Source organism: Mustela erminea, chromosome 3, assembly GCF_009829155.1.
Source record: "Mustela erminea isolate mMusErm1 chromosome 3, mMusErm1.Pri, whole genome shotgun sequence".
NCBI lineage: Eukaryota > Metazoa > Chordata > Mammalia > Carnivora > Mustelidae > Mustela > Mustela erminea.
The window spans coordinates 122,955,733-122,978,158 of NC_045616.1; the positions used below are offsets into that span (position 1 = coordinate 122,955,733).

The 22,426-nt window shown below is 44.5% G+C and overlaps 1 protein-coding gene across 1 annotated transcript in view; it reads left to right on the plus strand.

Annotated features, from left to right (window-relative positions):
* The window catches only part of PDE6A (phosphodiesterase 6A), a 57,091-nt gene that overhangs the window by 13,793 nt on the left and 20,872 nt on the right, over nt 1–22,426 (plus strand). Inside the window, exons 5-13 of the mRNA XM_032337350.1 lie at nt 728–802; nt 7,027–7,091; nt 11,111–11,177; nt 14,120–14,167; nt 17,275–17,424; nt 17,976–18,119; nt 19,961–20,026; nt 20,226–20,372; nt 21,270–21,377. Coding sequence (XP_032193241.1) covers nt 728–802; nt 7,027–7,091; nt 11,111–11,177; nt 14,120–14,167; nt 17,275–17,424; nt 17,976–18,119; nt 19,961–20,026; nt 20,226–20,372; nt 21,270–21,377 — 870 coding nt within the window. The remainder of the gene's footprint in view (nt 1–727; nt 803–7,026; nt 7,092–11,110; nt 11,178–14,119; nt 14,168–17,274; nt 17,425–17,975; nt 18,120–19,960; nt 20,027–20,225; nt 20,373–21,269; nt 21,378–22,426) is intronic.

The window sequence follows — 22,426 nt, forward strand, 5'->3', positions numbered from 1 at the left end:
TATACACTTCACAGCACTCACCATAGCACATACCCTCCCCAATGTCCATAATCCCACCCCCCTCTCCCTCCCCTCCTCCTCCCCCAACCCTCAGTTTGTTTTGTGAGATTAAGAGTGAGAGCATTTTTTATGTACATAGTTAAGCATTGTGGTACATGACCTGTATTTTTTGTCACCTGACATTTTTCACTCATCAGTGAGGCAAGGACATCTTTTTAATCTGCATATAGATGTCTGTAGCATCATCTTTAATAGACGTACCATAATTGTCTAGTAAGTCCCCTCTTAACTGGACACTTAGGTTGTCCTAACTTTTCACTACTGTAAATGATGCTGCAGAGGACATCGTTTTAGCTAAACCTTCGATTGCATGCTTAGCATGTCCTTAAGGTCAATTTTTTAGACATAGAGAACCCAGTTTCCTTCTCATATCCGCTCCTACAGCCTGGGGAGTGTGAGGGGTCTGCAGCTCAGCTCCAGTTTATTGCTGAATGATTAGACAGGCTTAGTTCATCAATGTCTTGAAGCAGACATGGCCAACATCCTCTAACAACATCCTCTGAGGCTAATGAACTTTTTGCCTCCCTTCCAAGCTTAGTTTTCAGTGAGCTCTTACCACCTTCCAAATTTCAGTGATAGATGACTCATATGGGTGGATCTTCTTTTCTCAATCTCCTTTCTTTGACCTGTTTTCAAGACATGTAATTATTGTCTTTCTCATTCCTAGGAATTTTTTGATGTCTGGCCTGTGCTGATGGGGGAGGCTCCGCCATATTCTGGTCCCAGGACTCCAGATGGAAGGGTACGTCTTTGTCTGGCCTGTGTGATCCAATGTTTATTGAAATGCAAATATAAGGCACTGTAGACCTTGCTGACATTTCTTTTTCACTTAGTTACTTATCTTCTCTGGGTTGGGTCATATCCCCTGAAGGTCTGGTAATTGTTCCTAATTGCCAAGCCTTATAATTTTTAAGGAATTTTTAATGTTTTGCTAGAGTTTCATAATAACCTGGTGGGACTGACTAAGGAAGAATTAATATCCTCATCCCACAGATAAGGAAAGAGTCCCAAAAAGGTCAAAGCTATCTGCTCAAAGATTCACCCACCAAATGTTTAGAATTGCAGACAATTAGAGCTGGAAATAATCTTAATATCTAAATGAGATTGTATAAATTGATGGCTAAAAGGGCAATTCCAGCCAAGAGACAAACCAATTTGGCTGCATACATTTAAAATTGTTTCTTTTTACTTAAATTTTTAAAAATTTGTAGCTTACTATTAAAAAATCAAGATATTTCCTCTAAATATCTAGATTCTCGGTTTCTTTTTAAAAAGTGGAAGATCAATCCCACAGGGTAAATTTTTTTTTTCAAGATTTTATTTTTAAGGGGGCGCCTGGGTGGCTCAGTGGGTTAAAGCCTCTGCCTTCGGCTCAGGTCATGTCCCAGGGTTCGGGGATTGAGCCCCGCATCAGGCTTCCTGCTCACTGGGGAGCCTGCTTCCTCTTCTCTCTCTGCCTGCCTCTCTGCCTACTTGTGATCTCTCTCTCTCCCTGTCAAATAAGTAAATAAAATCTTAAAAAAAAAAAAAAAAGATTTTATTTTTAAGTAATCTGTACACCCAACACAAGGCTTAAACTTACAACTCCAAGATCAAGAGTTACATAGTCTGCCATCTGAGCCAGCCAGGCACTCCCACAGGATAAATTTGATGGGAGCAGAATGGCATCAACCTCCTTAGAACCTGGTCTGAGCTCGCTAGTTTGCCAAAGTCCCCTCCATTCCCCTTGTGTTCCCCTGCCCCCCAGCCCCTGCTCTCATTTGTGGTTCTATCAGATCTCTCCAGGCACTAGAATTTGTGAACTCTGCTTTCATAACATTGATTTATTTAATTTTTTATTTAGTAAAGATTTTATTCATTTATTTGAGAAAGAGAGAGAAAGAAAAAGCAAGAGTGGGGGGAGGGGCAGAGTGAGAAGCAGACTCCTTGCCCACTCAGCTGGCTCCATCCCAGGATCCTGAGATTGTGACCTGAACCCAAGGCAGACACTTAACCGACTGAGCCACCCAGGTGCCACCCAGGTGCTCCCCACTGCTCATCTTTTAAAAGATGAGACATCAACACCTTAGGGAAGCTGAAATGGTATCTGTGGGGAGGAAAAGATGAGGCAGGGTAAACAGATCTGTCACACAAACAGCCTAGGGAACCTGTAGACTGAATGGATGACCTTAGCTGAGGCCACATAGGACAAGAAAGCAGCAGAGTCATGCCCAGAGTCAAGTCCAGCAGCAGAGTCATGTCCCACAAGATCTTTTAGCCTGTCTGAAATTGTGTATCACTTTCTGTCAGGATGCCTCATTCCACCCAGCCAACCCTAACCCTACTCCAAATTAAAATATGCTTGTGTGTGTGTGAGAGTGAGAGCACACAGGTGAATACGTGTGTATGACAGACTTCAGTTAGTCTTAATTCAAACTCTGAGAATTCAAAATTAACAACCTTGGCTATAAGCTTCATGAACACACCAGGAAAAGATTTCACTCTGAAAATCTATGTCATCTGCTGGCCTTTCTCCAAAGTAAATTTTTAATCTGCTGTTGTTCCACTTCACACCACTGTTCCAGCCCCACAATTCCATGATTTCATTTGGGAAGACTGAGTCTTCAAGCACTGCGTCACATCGGATTGCATCGCTCTTAGAAAGCAACTTGGGGACAACGTTTCTTTTCTTTTCTTTTTTTAAAAATATTTATTTATTTGACAGAGAGAGGGATCTCAAGTAGGCAGAGAGGCAGGCAAAGAGAGGGGGAAAGCAGGCGCCCTGCTGAGCGAGGAGCCCGATGTGGGGCTCAATCCCAGGACACTGAGATCATGACCCAAGCTGAAGGCAGAGGCTTAACCCACTGAGCCACCCAGGTGTCCTACAACTTTTCTTTTTAAGCATAACTTTTTGTGCTGGCCCAGGTGCTGTGCCACCGTGAAGTTTTCTCTCCAATTCATGTAAGAGCTGGGTGTGTATCTTCTGGAAAGCGGAAGTGGAGGACCTGGGATAGAGGTCACCATGGCTTCCAGACACCACCAGCGTCAGTCAACTTCAACTTCTTAGGCTGCTTTTAAGAGTCAGCTCTCTGAGTGGAGCCCTGAGTTCAGAGATCATCTCCAACTCCAGGATGGCCAGAGAAATGCTAGGCTCTGAATTACCTGGCTCTTCAACCTCGAGCACCCCAAATTCAAGATGGAGCTGAATGGAACATGTTCTTACTAAGCACCAGTCCAGGAAATGCTGTCCATCTCTTGATCAGTTTGATGACTGATGATGAGGACACTTATGATGTCTAGGACACTTATGGTGAAGACTTTCCTTCCCAGAAACCTTTCTACATCTCAGGTAGCAAGAGTAAAAGGCATTAAGCTGTGATGGAAAAGGCCAGAGAGCAAAGGACTTTGGCTTGCGTTGGTTGCTAACCTGTGGGGTGAACTCAGTCCAATAATCCCTCGGGTCCTGGATTTTCTCATCTCTCTGTCACTGAACTCATCTCCAAGGCCAGTTCTAGGTCTAGGACACAGCTGGGGAGGAGACACACATAACTGGGGCCCAGACCCAGCAGGGCAGGATTGGCCCAAAGTGGATCTTCCAGAAAGACTGGGGTTGGAAGGAACAAGACTCAGTTCAGATCCCCACTCCATCAACCAGTTGTGTGGCCTTGGGCAATGTCTCTAAAACTCACCTTCCTCATCTGTAACGCCTGGATAATCAAGATGGCCTGGCCGGGCCATGGTAGCTACCGCCAAGCACAGGCTGACATGGCACAGGCAAACAGTCATCATTGCTACCGGGGTTCAATCTCATTATCAGGCAGCTCTTTAGCTGGACTGTGTTATTTACTCTTCTCAACGGGTTCATAAAGGAAGTATCCTCATGATTTCCATTTCACGGTTGAGGAGATTGAGGTTATGAGGGGTCAATTCATTTGCACAGATTTAAATGCAGGATGCTTTTCTTTCTGGTCAGTCATTACAATCTGGCTTTTTAGCATTCCCTCAGGCCTTCTAACAGCCTCACACTTTACCTGCCACATTCATGTGAGAAATAAGCTTTGGTCTGGACTTTGAGCAAATTAACCTCTGCAAATCGTGAGTCTAAAGATCGCCAACAGCAGCTACACCTCCTTTCATCCCCTTATGTAAAGAAAACGTTATACGTGTGTGTGCCTCCATGATTAAAAACTGATACAGGCTAATTGGGCTTCATGGAAAAAAAACAAAAAACAGCGCTTGTTTCAAAACTGGCGTATTTCCACTCAGGACCGTGGCTGTGTTTTTGGCTCTTTCAAAGCCCCTTGTGTTGTTGCCTTAGCTGCTGAGGTGGAAGGTAACAAAGGTGCTCATTTATGGCTCAGTTTTGACTTTCCAAAGCCTGGTTAATTCTTAACATGAATATGGCCTTGAAGGCAACTGGGCTGAGCTGCCGTGTGTGGAAAAAGCCCTATTTACCTCAAGTACAGTGATCTTTTTGTTGCTTTCTGTGAAAGCAAATTGACTTTCCTGTGGGCTTCAGAAAAAAAAATTCCATTTCTAACCTTTCTAAAGAAGTCTTGTACAGACCCTGGAGACAGAAGCCTGGGGGGCCCAGGGAGCCAGCAGCTTGTCTCAGGGAGCAGCATAGACCCAAGGACAGATGGCCTAAAAGAAAGACCTGAAGAAGGTAGAGAAGGTCATAGAAGTCAGCCTCCTTTCCCCCACAGGGGAACACTTAGCTCTACCCAGGTCTCAGCAGATGATGCCCCCACCTTTGCATTCAGGAATTGCCTACAGGATACAGCTTCACTTTAAACAATGTCCTTAGAGCAATTTGTTTACATTTATTGAAAAAGTGATACATGTGCACGTGAAAAGCTCACACTGTACAAAAGGATACACCACAGAAAGCCAGCCCCCCCTGAGGCAGCAGGTGCGAGCAGTCTAGATCCTTCCAGAAACATCTACAGATGCCCACATATTCCTAGAATTCTACCACCAGCATCACCCTCAATAAAAGGGGATGCTTCTGTTTTGTGCCTTACTTTCCCAGCTTGACTTCTCTTTGGCATCTTCCGCTATGAGCATGGATACAGCTACATTGTTCCAGAGACATGCAGAGTGTCCCCTGGATGCAGGCACTGGGCAGCCATTCTCCTGATGACAACATTATGTTGTCTTCAGATTTCAGAGATCCCCCGGCTGGGGCAAAGGATGCTTTTCCCCACATTTAGAAATGTGTCTCTAGGATTCATGACCACGCATGGAATTGCTGGGTCAAAGAAGATACGTGTTTTCATCTATGAGGGATATGGCTAACCATCCAACCACAATCTTAGAATTGTAGCTGGGAAGAACTTTGGGGGCTATCTAATTTAGGTTTTAAAATTTTCTGGTTGTCTTTAGACCCCTCCATGTCCACTGTGCTTGCCTTGGCCACGGACTACCGAGGAAGGCAGAAAGACAGGAAAGGAAGTGAGAGAAAAGAAGGGGAGTCGCAGGATCTCCATGTGCCCAGCTACGCCCCCATTTGGGCATCTCAAAAAAAACACACACCACTGGTTTTTCCAGCTGGGGAAACTGAGCCCCTAAGAGTGCACACAGTAAAACCAAGACTAGACCATGAGTCACAGTGGCTGCTAGTGAGAAGGAGCAGAGCCTCTTCTTCGGGAACCTGAAGAAAGCATGATCACCTGCAACCAAATGGACGTTCAGACACCTTTGCCTGGATCAGGAGTTTCTCTCTGTGGAGGTTGTGAGTCAGGAGTCCAAGATTTGCATCTCTAGAGCAGTATTTCCCAAAATACTGCACTCAAGGAACAGTTTTGTTGGTTGGTTGGTTTGAATTTCCAATCCACTTTGGGCCGAGCCTTTTCAAAATGTAATAACACTATGCAACTAGAAAAATTAAGAGTTTCAAAGACATACAAAATGTAAATCCCCTTCCCTTTTTTCATTAGTCTCAACAGACCCAATGTAGCTCAAACTGCTATATACAATTTTCTAAACACTGATTTTCCATTCCTGTTTTTATCTCATCATGGAATGGTACCAAATTGTTTGCTGATAGTCCCAGTCCAGGATCCATGCCTCAGATAGCCCTGTTCTGGGTGAGAGTGATGCAGAGAATAAAACACTATCTTGGGTTAACATAAGATTAACCTTAAGTGGCATCACAGAAAGATCCCTGAAAGTAGGGGTCAAGGACTTTGCTTCTGATCCTGGCTCACTGTCTTCTATAAATGAGTCCCTTCCTTCTTCTCTCTAGGTTTCATTTTTTCCCATCTATAAAATGGTTTCTAACCTGCCCATCACAGCTGGGTGTTCAGAGGATCTAGTAAGGTGATCAAATTTTCCCCTGGAGAGCTAGGGGGATATCCAATATTCCACTGCCAATCACTACATGTTCGGAAGTCAGGTAACTGAACAGATCTGCTCTAGAGACGGGACTTTTCATTGTGCAAGGAGGTAGGAAGGATGGAATAGGTGGAAAGTGAGTTGGAGGAATGAAGTAAGATTTGGAAGACAGGTCTGGAGGGGCTGACACAGCAAAGAGCGCAACTGAGTGATGGGAGTCAAGGAGAAAAGGGGGCTGGGACCTTGGAGCTGAGCCCTGCAGGAGGGGCTGAGTTGACCACAACTCTAAATGAGACAGGAGTCTCCTTTCTACCTCCCTCTCTCCCTGAACTCCAGAAAGCAGCCTTTCTTTCTTTCTCCTTGTACTCAACCCCCAGCTCCCCTTGAAACACTTCCTATCCTTCTTTCCAAGATCCCACCCCCTGCCTGGCCACCATCAGCTGGTTTGAAGGTTAAGCATGCTGAATCATGAGTCAGCTGAGGACAGTGAGCTCCAGAAGCAGCCAGATTATGCCCTTAGAGGGCCAGTCTGGTGTTTCTGGAAAACCACAGGGTACTCAGTAGAGAACAAGCCTTGTGTCATGGATACCCTCATGCTGAAGTTGTGTCTCTGGCTCTCAAGTTACAGGTTTCTTTATCTCTTTTGCCTAGGAAATCAACTTTTACAAGGTCATTGACTACATCCTACATGGCAAAGAAGACATCAAAGTAATCCCGTAAGTTTCTCCTCAAAACATATTGACTGGTAAGCATGTTACCAATGCCCACTGGTACTCATTCCAAGATCAACACTAAGCAAACCCAAGAAGGCCACACACTTGGTCAGAGACGGGGGAGCAGTAAGGAGGCAACATGGAAGAGTGGAAAGACCACAGGGGCTGGGAAGAGAGGCTAGATGTTGAGTCAGCGGCTGCGAGTCCCAGTCCCAGGCCTCAGTTCCCCATCTACAGAATGAGACTGTGGGTTCTGATCAGGGCTTTCCAGTGGTTTCCTGTGAAGGCATATCTGGGGGTGAGGCAAAGGCAAGAAGCTGGCACAAGGAAAGCTCATTCTCTTCTTACCAGACCACGGAGGATATTGAAAGGAAAGAACCCCCAGAGCGCGAGGCTTCCACCTCCCTGTACATGTTAAGGACTCAAAGGCCATTTTAAGAGTCCAACAGTCAAGAACCTACTTTAGTAGAAGCTTGTACCTTTTTGTACTTTTTTGGGTCAGTAGATGACTGTCAGAAACCTAGTTGTCTTGTTATCTATTTGAATCCTCTCTGTGCTAAGAGGCACACTCACAGTTTCGTCTGGAAACTGGGTTTCTTAACTGAATTCCAGACACCTCCAGTCCAAAATCAGACTCTGGGATTTACCATGAGTCACCTGAATCTTTAAACAGTGGGTATGAGATGCCATAACGGGAGTTGATCTTGGTCATCACCAGACTGAATGATAATAATCCATTACATAGACAACCCAGTTCACAGGTTTATCTGTAACTAGTTGGGGATGAGAAGTTGCTTCAAGGTCCTGAGCTTCTGGGTTCTCTCCGTTCATTCCTTTTTGCATGAAAACTAATTCTTTTCTAAGCTTATCCCTCATTTCCTTCCTTCCTTCCTTCCTTCCTTCCTTCCTTCCTTCCTTCCTTCCTTCCTCTTTTGTTAGGCTGCATACCCGGCATGGAGCTCAACTCAGGGCTTAAACTCATGACCCTGAGATCAAGACCTGAGCTGAGATCGAGTAGGACACTTAACCAATTGAGCCACTGAGGCACCCATGTTTTTTTTTTTTTTTAAAAACCTTGCCAAATGCATAATCTTTAGCCATTCTAACTTCTTTTCTAGAGATATGTTTATTAAACTCCTTATCTGTGTTATGAGTTACTACAGGTCACAGTTTTCTGCAGTGTTTTACCACTGTTCATCAAGCATCACATCCTTCTAGCTTCTGATAACACTCACTTTGCTACCTTCCACACAGACCCGAAGAGACGTCACCTATTTTAGGTTCTTTGTTATGGCAATACCCTGTTCCTGATAGCAATTTTTCCATCAGCTAAAATAGGCGAGGCTGTATTATGGTACAAAACCTTAAGACCTATGTGGTATAAACAGTAAAAATTTATTTATCATCCCATTCCATGTAAATTGCTGGTTGGTGGGTGTGGCCAGAGGATCCTGTATGGGCTGTAGCCAGGCAGGGACCACAGCTGACAGAGCAGCTACCATTTCGAATCTTGCCAGAGGGAAGCGAGAACAGGACAAGTGGAACACAACAAAGCACGTACTGGCTCTTAAACATCCCTCCGGAGGTGGTGCTCTTCACTTCTCACATTTCATGGGCCAGAGTCAGTATATGGCCGCAACTAACCTCAAGGGGGCAGAGACTCCAACCCTCTCATTGTCCAGGAGTGAGAGCCAGAATATTCGAAACTCTGGTAAATGACTGTCAGAGTACATGCCATCTGAATGAGGAGGGGGGAAACCTGAATGGTAAATAAATGGTTAGTCAGACCAAAAGAAGACAAAGTAAGGTTTAGAAAGAACATATAGCAGGAGGAAAAAATAAAAAGTGGACATTAAGGTAATATCTAAACCAAAATATATTGATAATTACTTCAAATGTAAATCCACTAAATGTGCCAGTTAAATGGCAGAGATTGTCAGCCTGGAAAAGAAAGAAATCTATCACATTTCATTGATTCTAAGATGCATAGTTTTCTACGTTTTGACACTTCTGGAATAGAATCAATGACTCTGTATGATCGCTGTCAGACAGATGGCAGTCATGATGTAGGTATTATGGCCTGTCTACGCATGAACTTGGTCATGACCATTCATATTGTTAGGACTTCAGCTGAGTAATGTCCACTCTTGGTTGTACCCACATTGAATTTAATTGCCATATAAAGTAACTTAAAGAGGGGTATCTGGGTGGAGCAGTCAGTTAAGCCTCCAGCTCTTGGTTTCGGCTCAGGTTGTGATCTCAGCATCATGAGCCCCACACGGGGCTCCTTGATCAGCTCAGAGCCTGCTTAAAACTTTCCCTCTTCCTTTACTGTGTTCTCCCTGCCCCTCCTCTCTGCACCCTCTCTCTTTCTCAGATAAATAATCTTTTTCTTTTAAGTAAAGATCATATACCATAATGCGGCATTGAAATAAAAAGCTGCTTTGAATGGCACAAAAAGATAGGAAAATTGTGGAATATAAAAATCTATTTCTATATTCTAAAAGAGCTCTTGCTATTAATAGAGTAATAATTACAACTTCAAAAAACATTGTGTTACAGATGAACTGGCAGCATTTTATCTTTATAGTTACATGTAGGAAATGATCTGTCAAGGAACAGTTGACTTTCTAGGTATGAAGAAATACTGTACCTCCTCTTCATAAGAGACCCATCTAAAAGATAAAAATACAGAGAGATTGACAGTAAAAGAATGAAAAATATGTATACCATGCAAATGCTAATAGAAAAAAACTAATATAACTATATTAATATCAGATAAAATTAGACAATATGACAAAGAACACAAGTGGAGATACAGTCACTTCTTAATAATAAAGGGGTTAATTCACCTGGCTTTACAGGAAGATATTACAATTCTAAATTTGTATACACTTCATAACATGGCCTCAAAAAAAAAAAAGGCAAAAGCTGATGGCAATATAAGATATAGGCAGATCCATGTTTGCTAGTTGGTAGGAAGAGCAGACTAAAACAGAATATGGAATATTTGAATAACACAATTAAATTTAATCTAATACCTATAGAGAGACTATGGCACCCCATCCCCCAAACCAGAGGACACTCAGTCTTTTTAAGCATACATACAACACTTATAATAATTGGTGATATAATGGGCCACAGAGTAAACTTCATATATTTCAAAAGACTGAAATAATACTTGGAATGTCCCCTGATCACAATGTAAGTATCCTAGAAACCAATAACAAAATACTAATTAGAATAATCTTCATAGGCAACTAGGAAAGCTAGAAGGCCAAAGGCCCCATTGATGTAGTCCATTACAGACAAGGAGGAGAGGGTTCGAGAATGGATCTGGAGGGGCAGATAGGAGCGGTCTACCATCACAACATCTCAAGAAATTAACCACAAACTGGAAAAAAAAAAAAAAAAACAAGCCCAAAGAAAAGAATAAACATAAGCCAAGAAATTAATAACATAGAAAAAGACAAATGAATGGTTCATGAAGATCTTAATGCATTTTTCCACATTTCTATCTTTTTTAACAAAAACCAAGTATAATCTTACAATAAATAAAAGATAATAATATCAAAAATTGTACTATTATTGTGAGGGGTGAATAAATATGTAAAGCCTCAGCTTAGTGCTCAGTACATTGTTGGAGTTCACTGTAGATGTCTTTCCTCTCTCTCTCTCTCTGTGGAATTAAGCTACCTCTCTCGTGTAAGTATTAATGGAGGGAAAGGATTGTGTCTGCTTTTGCTCAGCAATCAATGACAATGGCTGAATGAATGTTGTCCCTTCGCTTGGAAAATCAAACTCAGTGTGCCATCATAAAATGTATTCACCATGCTTTTTTTTCCTTTTCTAAATTTGAAACATTAAGATGCTTACAGAAAATTTGGGGCTCCTTCAGGCATAGTGTTTAGAAGCAGGAGTTGAGAGCCAAGAGAGAGTACAGGGGGGCAAAGACCTAGATTCAAGGTTTTAGTCCAGCTGTCCTTATATGAAAAGTTACCAGTTGTCTTTGGCCTTTACAGGAATCCACCTCCTGATCATTGGGCTTTAGTAAGTGGTCTGCCCACTTATGTTGCCCAGAATGGCCTGGTAAGTAATACAACTTGGAAGGGGGAGAGTCTTGGACCAGTTGGAAGAGTGAAAGGATTTCAGATAGAGAGAGCGGGAAACACTATAGGAAGTGTGGGTCTCTAAAAGCCTGATTCTCTCATTTCTCAACTCACTTGACACTTGGTCCAAGGACATGGACAGAGAATTGACATTTGAAGAAATATGAAATACACAGAGAAATAATCCTTAGATGGGAAGTTGCTTAGTCTTACTGACAACTTGTCTTACTGATAAGATACTTGTTCATATGTCAGGGGCAAAAGCATGGCAGACTGGTCTTTGAGGCTCACCACAGACCAAGTCCCAGCCTCTCATTCCAAAGACTTAGTTGCCACTCCCTACCCCTCATCCCTGCCATGTTCCCAGCTGTACCATGTACAGCAGAGCTCAAATCTCCCTCTCCCACCATGCCCCACCCACTCAAGGTCAAAAATGGAGTAAGCATCCCCTGCCCTAGAGAGAAGGGTCTTGTCTGTTAGCTGCACATCAACCCCATATTTGGGCCTGGTCATCCCTTTATCCTTCTCCAGGCACACACTACTCAATGCTGCTCACGTAGCAAGAAGTTTATATAGTGAAGATTTTGTAGGTACCAGGTACTGTAACTGGCTCTGCGAATAGAAAGACAGATGCAGATACACTTTCTGTTCTGAAGCTCGTAATCAAATGGGGAGATATTTTAAACAGAGTCTTATACTCCAATGTGGTAAGGGCACAAGAGAGATATACATGGCATATTCTTGGAACACAGAGTAGGAGGCATCTAAGTCAGGCTTTTCTTCCGAGAGTGTTGGTCTTAGTTGAGTATTAAATAAATAGGTATTAGGCTGGTGGGAGCAGGAAAGGGGATTCCTGGTGGAGGCAACAACTTGAGCAAACGTAGGCCTGGAGGTTTGAACGGCATGGTGCGTGCAGTCCAGTGTTGCTGGAATATTAGGTTTGAGACAGGAAGAGGTCAAGAGATGAGGCTTGAGGGGAAGGGGAGCACCAGATAACAATGGCCTTGGATCCCAGGCCCCAGGGGTGGGACTTTAATCTATAGGCAAAGAGTTTTTAAACAGGAGATTGGCAGAGTCAGTTTTCTTTTTTAAAAAAATAACTCTGAGAGATATGAAGGGATTAAGGGGCAGAGCAAAAAGTACATCCTTACAAGCATCTCAACAAAGGGACAGGCAGTGGAGAGTACTATCATTATGGCAAACAGCCATTGAGTGTCTACGAGCCACACGGTAAATATACTTGCTCACATGATACTCACACAAGTCTGACAGAGATGAGATGAAGAGAGGGAGATCAGAGATCAGATCTAACTCCAGGAGGGTAAAAGAGACAGAACTTTGCGATTGTGAGCAGAGAGTGGGGAGAAAGAAGAATCAGAGCCTCTTTTGGGCTTCTGACTTGGATGAATAGAGCTGACACCAGCTTTGGCTGCAAGATGAGGAGGTCAGTTTCAGATAAGGTGACCCTAAGACATTTTTTGACAGCAAAGTTCCAGTAGGCAGATGAAGAGATGACTTTGGAGGTGTGAAGAGAGAGGAGGGACAGAGATGGGGATTTGGAAGACATCGGGACTAGAGGGTGCTTGAAACTCTGTGTGAATCAAGTCACCAGGGAGAGTGAGAGGGACCTGGGGTGGGATATTGTTAGATGCCAACGTTTAAAGATTGGGTAGAGAAAGAGGACTATGTGAGAGAAGAATAGAAGGAGGGCTCAGAGGTATCTAGATAAGAACTGAAAACCCTATTGAGTTTGGCAATCAGATCGTTGGCAATTAGATCAATTAGATCCCAAACGGAGAACAGATTTGGTGGCGAGGTGAGGTGGAGACCAGCATGTGATCTGCCGAGGTGTGGCTGGGTAATGAGGAGGTAGAAAATCGCAAAAGAGAAGCAGAGGAGAAAGCCTGGATGGTTGCTAGTGGGACCATGTTTGGGTCCAGAGATGACTTGATTTTCCAGGATGGGAGAGACTCAAGCAAGCTCATGGCTAAGGTCAAAGAGCCCTGAGAGATGTTGCAGATATCAGAAGGGAACAATGGCAACTGATGGAACTGGTCCAAAGAGAGGCCAGAGGGATGGTGCAGTAGGTGAGCAGTTCTGGAACAGGAGCAAAGACAGCTCACCGCCTGAGACTACAGGATGGTCAGGGCCAAAGGGACAGTCAGGGTTACTGCAAGCCCATAGGGTGCCTTTTTGAGAACTAGAAAAAAGTACCCCTCTCATGGACCAAAAGAGAAAGACTGGGATCCTGGTTCTGCAAGTCAAGAACAGACTGTATTTCAGCTCCCCATCAGCCCTTCAGTGAGATGCTTTTTGTGCAGTACACACACTATGCAATTGTACACAGTTGTGCAGGGCCCTGGAGTGATCAGTTAAGTCCTATATGTATGAGAGGGCATACTGGTTCTGTTTTTAGGAGAGGAATCTTGCAATATAAAACCAGAGCTATAATACCTTTTATTTCTCATTCTATTTTGGAGTTTATACCCCAAGAAAAAACTCCTTCCTTAAAAAACAAGCAATACCAAACCTAAATGTAATTGATTTAAAGATGCTTAGAGTAGTGGCATTATTTATACTAATAATGATGAAAATTGGATACAACCCAAATAGTCAACAAAAGACACAACAAAATGAGATACAATATAGCAATTAAAAATGACAAATTGTAGCCTTGATTTTTTCAAAGCTTAGAAATGACTAAGGAGTGAAGTAAATGGCAAGAAATAATGTTTATAAGGTAGCTTTTCTGTCCAGTAGACTCAGTTAATCATTGAAAACCATCTTGAGCATGTCTACCTGAGAAAAAGAATGTGAACGCCTTGGGCAAGGACGTAGTGTTTCTGAAGATAGCACGCAGGGCTCACTGGGTATGCTGTCAAGTCTAATCACGGCTTCAGTATTCCTCTTCACGGCTTTCAGATTTGCAACATCATGAATGCCCCTGCAGAGGACTTCTTTGCATTCCAGGTAAGTCATTACTTGTTTGGTCTCAGTCACCTGATATTTTTTCCCCCCAGAGAGGGTTCAAACACATTAAAGTCCATCTGTTTGTTGGGAAGCAGTCTCAACAAAGTGAAAACATGGATGGAAAAAAGTCATATGCCCATGGAAGTGGGGAGGGAGTTACTTTGGTAAATTCCAAGGTCCCATTTGGTTTTAATGTTCACATGTTTTGCTTTCTGGCCTCTGGACTTTTGCTTATGCTGTTGCCCTACCCCCGAACCATCTGGTCCTGCCCAAATACTCCCTGCTCTTTAGTACAAGCTCAAATTTTATGAAACATTTATGAAGTCTTAGTCTGTTTCCTCTGGCTAATATCATTTCTCTCTCCTTGGGATTTTCATGGTATATTGTTTACCACTCCATATGATTTTTGTCCATCTTTTTTATAAATGTTTATGGAGGGCATCCTCTGTGCCAGCAACTGACACAGTCTTCACTGGCTGCAATGGTGGACCAGACAGACGTGGTCTCTATCTCAGGGGGCTTATGACTGTATGGGCAGAAAGGCCATGGAGTGCTGGTCAGAGAAGGACAGAGGGATAGAGGAAGGAATCTTTCCAGGGACCTGAGTTAATCTAGAAGGAATCAAAGAATGTGTCCCTGAGAAATTATATTTAGGCAGGAAAAAAGGGGAGAAGACTACAGGAAGGAGAGAGCTTGTTGGAAGGACCCAGAGTAGACCAATGAATGAGTGAGAGACAGTGTGGAGAGTGGCAGAAGCAGATTCTAGAGAAGTAAACCAAAGTCAGACGATGCCTGGAGAGGACAGATGACACATGGCCTGGAGGACCCTGCCGGGGAATTAGTTCCCCATACTATAGTCCCCTTACTTTATCTCTTATTACCCTTCTTTGCTTCCAGATTAATTCCTCGGTAAAGGAAAATATAGGTCAACGGTTGGACCTTATCTTTCTTAACATTTCTAGCTGTAGGTGCCCAATCAATATTTGTTGAGTGTAGCACGCCAGATGGAAGCTAAACAAGGCATTAACAATCAGGAAATAATTAAGAAGAAAATCAAAATGAATCTTAAAAAATTAGTGAATTATTTTTTTTTTTTAGTCCTTGAAGAACCTCATGAAAGAATGTAGCGAGAATATCCTTCCAGAGTTAGAGTTGTGTGGCTTGTGTTGGGATTTTGCTCATTTCCACGTGAGGAGCCCAAATTGTTGCTGAGAGTTGCTAACCTGATAAAAACCGCACTGAACTTGATCTCTACCCAATTAGTTCACATTAAAGCATCATATCTGATCTTGTTTTTAGATTCTAGGCTTCTTCCTCCAACTCATCCTCTACAAAATGGCCTGAGTAATTTTTTGAAACTCAGGCTATGTACAGTAACTTCTCTGCTTAAAAACCTTGAATTCTTTCTCGTTTGGTTTTCAATAAAACCTGTTTGCTTATCATGGCCTTTAGAAGGAAGGGGCTCCCTGAAGGTTAGGTGGAGACTTGGGAAAAGGCAGACCTAGAACTCATGTTTCCTGACCAATATCCCCTTGTTCTTGGGCTGTAATCTGCATCTTCCTGGAATCACTTTCCCACCAGATACTGGCTTCCAGTGTTCATGAAATGATCACCATTATCATCATCATCATCATCAACATCATCGTCATCATCATCATCATCTTACCACATTAAGAATCTTGGAACTGGGGCTCCTGGGTGGCTCAGTGGGTTAAAGCTGCCTTCGGCTCAGGTCATGTTTTCAGGGTCCTGGGATCAAGCCCCGCATTGGGCTCCTTCCTCACTGGGGAGCCTGCTTCCCTTCCTCTCTCTCTGCCTGCCTCTCGGCCTACTTATGATCTCTGTCAAATAAATAAATAAAATCTTAAAAAAGAAAAAAAAAGAATCTTAAACTTTCAAGTTGGAAGACTCCAAGTACAGGAAGCCTTCCTTGATTTCCTTCCCTCCTCTGACTCCCCCAGAACCATAAGAAACTCCAGTGACTTGCTTACCTGCCAGATTATGAACAACCTGAGGATAACCTTTGTACCTCCTTTGCCTTGGTTTTTTTCAGTTTCTAGTTTGGTTCCTTGTACATTGTAAAATGTTTAATATTTACCAGTTCATGAGAAGAGAGTCTAGAAATGACCTAGTCCAGTCATTCCCATGTTATAAATGATAAAATGAGAGGCTCAGACAGATGGCAAATGGCTCACAAAGGGCCACCTTACAACTGACCAAGAGATTTCACTGCCCTTGTCTCATTCACTCCAGGAGGCACAGCTTCTTGCTACCACCCCCATCTGGCCTGAGACAGCTGAGGCCCACTGACAGGTCAAAAGTATCACAGGAAGTCACACCAAGAGTCAAGAGACAGGGCGCCCGGCTGGCTCAGTTGGTTAAACATCTGCCTTCAGCTCTGATCATGATCCCAGCGTTCTGGTGGCTCCCTGCTTGGTGGGGACCCTGCTTCTCCCTCTCCCTCTGACTGCCACTCCCCTTGCTTGTGTTCTCTCTTTCTCTGCCAAATAAATAAATAAAATCTTTTTAAAAAGTCAAGAGACAAACAAACAAGATGTTTAATGGTGGCTCTATTAAGCATATCCCGGCACCTGGTGGCTTGTGAGAGACACAGTAAATGGGAGACAGTGACCCATCAGAGCACAGTGAAACTCTCCAGGTTACCTTAAGCTCGTGCCAGCTCAGGCAGGTGAAAAACAAGGCACAGAGCCGGTCCTCAAGCCAAAGGTTTTGTTGACATGGCTACAATCTGGTTTGATAGGCTTGCTTACCACCTACCCACAGACTCCCTAGCTGTTTTGCAGTTTTCATATTGTAAATATTATCTGGAAAGCACAGGTGTTTTCTAAATAGACCTAAATAGCGGGCAGGGCAGAAAGTCTGAAAGTTTTGACGCACAGAGGCCCATGAACTATCGGGTATATAAACTCATCAGGACCCCTTTGCACCCCATCTGTTGCTGCCTGTGGTGTGGGTAACAAGCTGATGGTTGTTGTTCCGGAGTCCTTTTCTGACTGCTATTTCTAGGGCCAGTTCTATCCCGACTTCCAAATGAAAGGACCTCTGAACAATAACCAATTTGTAACCTTCTCTGGCTTCTCTTATAGAAAGAGCCTCTGGATGAGTCCGGATGGATGATTAAGAATGTCCTGTCGATGCCAATTGTGAACAAGAAGGAAGAAATCGTGGGGGTGGCCACATTTTACAATCGCAAAGATGGAAAGCCCTTTGATGAGATGGACGAGACTCTCATGGAGGTGTGGCTCAGGAGGAGGCCTTCATGGCTGGGTTGCAGGGAGGGCTTGTTGCAGCAAGAGGGGTGAGGGGGGTTCACCTGGGGTGGGGTGGGGAGCTCACCTTGTCGGCACGCCCCCGACTCAGCCTCAATGTCTGCTCTCTTAGCTCGCACTTTGGCATTGCCATGTACTGTCAGAGAAATTCACATCCCCTTTAAAACAAATTTTGATCAATTAGCTTTACCTTTTAGCATTTTTAGGATCATGTGAAAAATGAGCAGAATGTGCAGAGTTCCCGTAGGCCTCCTGTGCCCACGTGGGTACACACACTTGGGTGATGTTATCACCCATAAGAATGTTGCTTTGCGTGTTGTGCTTTATTTTAAAGTGGATTCCCACCCAGTGTTCAATCTTCATCCTCAAACACCTCTTCCAAGGAGAGCAGCAACCAACCCCTTGATCGAACCCACCTTACAGCTGAGGAAACAGAACCCTAGAGTCTTGCCCTAAGTCGCAGAGGCAGGAGCAAATCAGGATGTTCTGCCTCTGATTCTTATTTTCTTTCCCTTCAGTCTTTGGCTCAATTTCTGGGCTGGTCTGTCTTAAACCCTGACACCTATGAGTCAATGAACAAACTGGAAAACAGGAAGGATATTTTCCAGGACATGGTCAAATATCACGTGAAGTGTGACAATGAAGAAATCCAGAAAATCCTGGTGGGTGAAGTTCTTTTACATTTCTGCTCTAGCAGAAGCGGCGCCCCAGGAATGTGACCAGGGCAATAGTCAAGCTCCATGAAAGCAGAGGTGGGTGGGCTGGCCTTCCACGGGGATGCTCCGGGCCCCTCGCAGTCAGCGGATGGATGGATGGATCCACCAGTACCAATGAGTCATATGAATCCCATATGGCTGATCCGTGTGACTCGGCGACAGCTGTCCCTTGCACATGCCACCTCAGTCGTGGGGCCAGATGTTGGCTTAATAGCTCTGGAAACTCTGTATTTCACTGTGCCGAGAGTTGACTTGGTTAGTAGAGAGGGAGTCACCCAACCACAGCCTTGATACTGAGAGAACGCTCTCTCTGACAGCCCATGAACACTGCCAGCTTCTCAGAGACTCCCTCCATGGGGTCAGCTCACTTAGAAAGGAGTTGGATCACAGAGGAGTTTTGTGAGCAAAGAAGTAGGACAGAAGGAGTTAGAGGTTAGTAGTGAGTCCTCACATAGTTTCATCACTTTACAGTTTATAAGGCAATTTCAAACTTAGGGTATTTTTTGATGCTCACAACAAACGCACTAAGGTGGGAAGGGTAAGGGCTTCTATCCCCGTTATAGATACGAAGAAACTGAGGTCTAACAGGGGGAAGTAACTGGCCCCCCAATCACCTGGCTTATTAAATAGGTCTCACTTAACCTTTATCAGGATAATGAGGAAATTCTCTACTACTCTTATGAAAGAGCAGCCTCCTGAGGTAGTGAGCACCCTGTCAAGAGAGGTATCCAAGTAGAGGCTGGATGATCATTTATCAGTGATGCTATAGAGAAGAGTCCTACCTACCTGGATGAGATACTTTGAAGGATATGTGGCAATTAGTGACTCATTATTCCTTGGATTTGGTTCTCAAAGAGATCATGATCTTAGAAGTCAATTGAGTTAGCCAAAATGGCATTGGATAAGATACCCAGCTGAGCTCCCAAGACCTTTCTTATAGACCTTACAAGTTGAAACAATACAGGCCAATATTTTCAGAAGTGACTTCTTAAGCTGGGAAGATATCACAACAAATTCAATCGTTTTATCCCAATCACTAATAAAGTCAGAGGAGAAATCATCTAGTTTGGATAAATTAACTCACGGTTTGCTTGTCTCAGTCCGTGATTTTGGCCGAATGATGGATATATGGGGCCCCTGGAAGCAGAGCCTCAGTGAAACAGTGAGAAGTGAGAAGGCTATGCTCAGGGTCAGGAAATCAGAAGCAAGTAACTGAGTCCAGGTCCCCCTCCTCTGGCATGTGCTCAGCGCCATAGGCCTAGAGAAGGAAGAAACTTGCCCCAATCGCACAGTAAGTGAGAGGAAGAGCCACGACCATGAGCAAGACCTTCTGACTCCCCAGTCCATAATAATAACAATAAGAATGTCAGCAACAACGTTATTTAACTCTAGTGTTTACTATGTGCCAAGCACTGCCCTGGGGACTTAGCATGCAGTAGTCCATCTAGCTGTGTACAAGTTTTTTCAAAATGACTTGGCATAAGTCTAGTCTTAAGTACTTTCATTATTTCCATTTTACAGGTGAGGAAATGGAGGACTGAAGGTGTTAAGTAGCTCTGCTAGTAAGTGGCAGAGCTCAAACTTGCAGGCAGGTCCCCACTGCCCGATGCCCAGGAGTTTGAACTGACCTATCACTGGATGGTGAAGGCCAGCCTCTCTGAGTTGGTGGCTCCCGCCGCAAGCGCTTTGGAGGAAAGCGGAGAATGGAAATGGAAAAGTTGAGGCATATTTAGACCTCAGATATACTAACTGATTTTGTTTCTCTCTGCTATTTTGGGCGCTGGCAGAAAACCAGAGAGGTGTATGGGAAGGAGCCGTGGGAATGCGAGGAAGAGGAACTCGCTGAGATCCTGGTGAGCGGGGCAGAACACACGCAAGGCGCACCTTGAGCATGCGCAGGGCAGGGTGTGTGTGGGGGGGGGGCTGCCTCTGCCAAGCACGCCCCTTGTCACCCTGCTCTGATCCTGGGATGGGGACAGGGCTGGGGGCTGCCGGGGGGAGACCCATGCACGCTTCATGTGCTCCAACCCCAGGACTTCCCTCCTTACACAGCAAGGAGAGCTGCCAGATGCAGAGAAATACGAAATCAATAAATTCCACTTCAGCGACTTGCCCCTCACGGAACTGGAGCTGGTGAAATGTGGGATACAGATGTACTATGAGCTCAAAGTGGTGGATAAATTTCACATTCCTCAGGAGGTAAGGGCAAAAGAAACCCCTTCCATTTCCTTTTTTCTTTCTGCTTGCTTCCCTTTTTTTTTTTTTTTCTTTCCCCCAGCTCCATCTGTAAACAGTGCACCCTCAGCTCCGGGGATATAAAGCATTAGTCACACTGCACAGGTGACTCATTTATCAGAAAAGAGACACACAGTTCCTCTGAACTGTGCTGTTCCCGGCTCACTGGCTTCTCAAGGTGGCTTGTGAGGCGCTGAGTTCCAAAGGCATCAATGGGAGCCAATAGTGAAACGAGCGTGAGAGATGTGGGTGACGTCATTTTAAACAGGTCTTTCCCCCTGCAGAATTCCTTATAGTGTGCTTTGAAGCTAGAGGCCTGGAGAGGAACGGGCAAGGAGGTGCTGGGGTGGGGGCGGGGGCTAAGCTCAGAATTTCCCAGACTTGTTTGATTAAAATAGCCATTCTCAAAGTGCTGCCTCAGACCACATCAGCACCATGTGTCAATGTATCAGAAGCACTGATTCTCTCTTGTGCACACACACACTGAGACATACACACACATGCAATTCTCCCTTCTCTAATGAATCAGGAAGTGTGCGTTTGAACGAGCCCTCTGAGTGATTCTGATGGGCGCTCACGTTGGAGAACCACCAAGTTAAAGACCCCTTTTGTTTTCCTCCCTGGGAGCTCTCTGGGGCAGAGTTTGGGAAACACTGATGAAGCCCCATTTAGTGGAGTAAGTGGGGGGGCGCCCGTGCACCTGGTTTCCTAACAACGTCCATTTTGCTAGTATTCAGCCATTTGCAAAGTACTCTCCCCGCATTGCTGGCTGGCTGGGGCCCATGGAGGGGAGGGGGAGGGCCTCCCTTAGGACGCAGGGTCCCAGGCCTCACCCCCCGACCCCCGTGCCCGTGTTTGCAGGCCCTGGTGCGGTTCATGTACTCGCTGAGCAAGGGCTACCGCAAAATCACCTACCACAACTGGCGGCACGGCTTCAACGTGGGGCAGACCATGTTCTCCTTGCTGGTGGTACGGCGGGAGTAGGGGGTGGGCGCAGCTGGGGTCGCGGCGGCGTGGAAGGGGAGGGACAGCGGGGCTTCTCAGGCCATGCCAGAAGACCTCTCCACCTCCACCCCGAAGCAGCTGCTTTGCTGTCTTCAGTGCTTAAAAAAAAAAAAAAAGAAAAAAAAAGACACAAGAGGAATGCATGTTTAGCATACATGAAGTCCGAGGAGAGAACTGTGTAAAATAAAAAGTGAAGGAAAGCTGAAGGCTCCCCCCAAGCCCAGTGCAGTTACTTAGAAATAACCACCGCATGACTCCTTCCAAATCCTCTTCTAGAAGCTTCGAGACATATTTTTACAGACAATGTGTTTTGTTTACAACCAAATGAATAATAATACCGTAAAACATGCTTTCTTCAGTTGAGAAGCTGTATCAATCACATTCTCCATATGTTTAATTTTTCATTGTGGTTAAATATACAACACAGAAGACCTGCCATTTTAACGGTTTTTAGGTGTTGGGTTTTTTTTTTCTTTTAAGATCTTATTTATTTATTTGACAGATGGAGATCACAAGTAGGCAGAGAGGCAGGCAGAGATAGAGGAGGAAGCAGGCCCCCTCCTGAGCAGAAAGCCCGAAGTGGGGCTCAATCCCAGGACCCTGGGATCATGACCTGAGCCGAAGGCAAAAGCTTTAACCCACTGAGCCACCCAGGCGCCCCAAGTGTCAGGGGTTTTAAGACATTCACCGTGTTGTGCGACCCTCACTACTATCTGCCCCTAGAACTTTTTTATCTTTCCAAATAGAAACTCTGTCTCCATTAAACAATTCCCCGTTCCCCTCTCTCCAGCCCTGGTGACCACTTTTCCCTTTCTATCTCCATGAACTTGACTACCCTAAGTATTTGAAGGAAGCTCAGGGGAAGATTCTTCTGGGCTGTGCTCAAACCAGTGTAGGGTTTGCTTTGCCAGTCTGAGCATGTTCAAAAACCCTCCAGATCCTAACTAAAACCTCCAGATCCTGACTGCTACAACTTTTTAACCATCACCTAGTCCAGTGCCCTCTACCTTCAA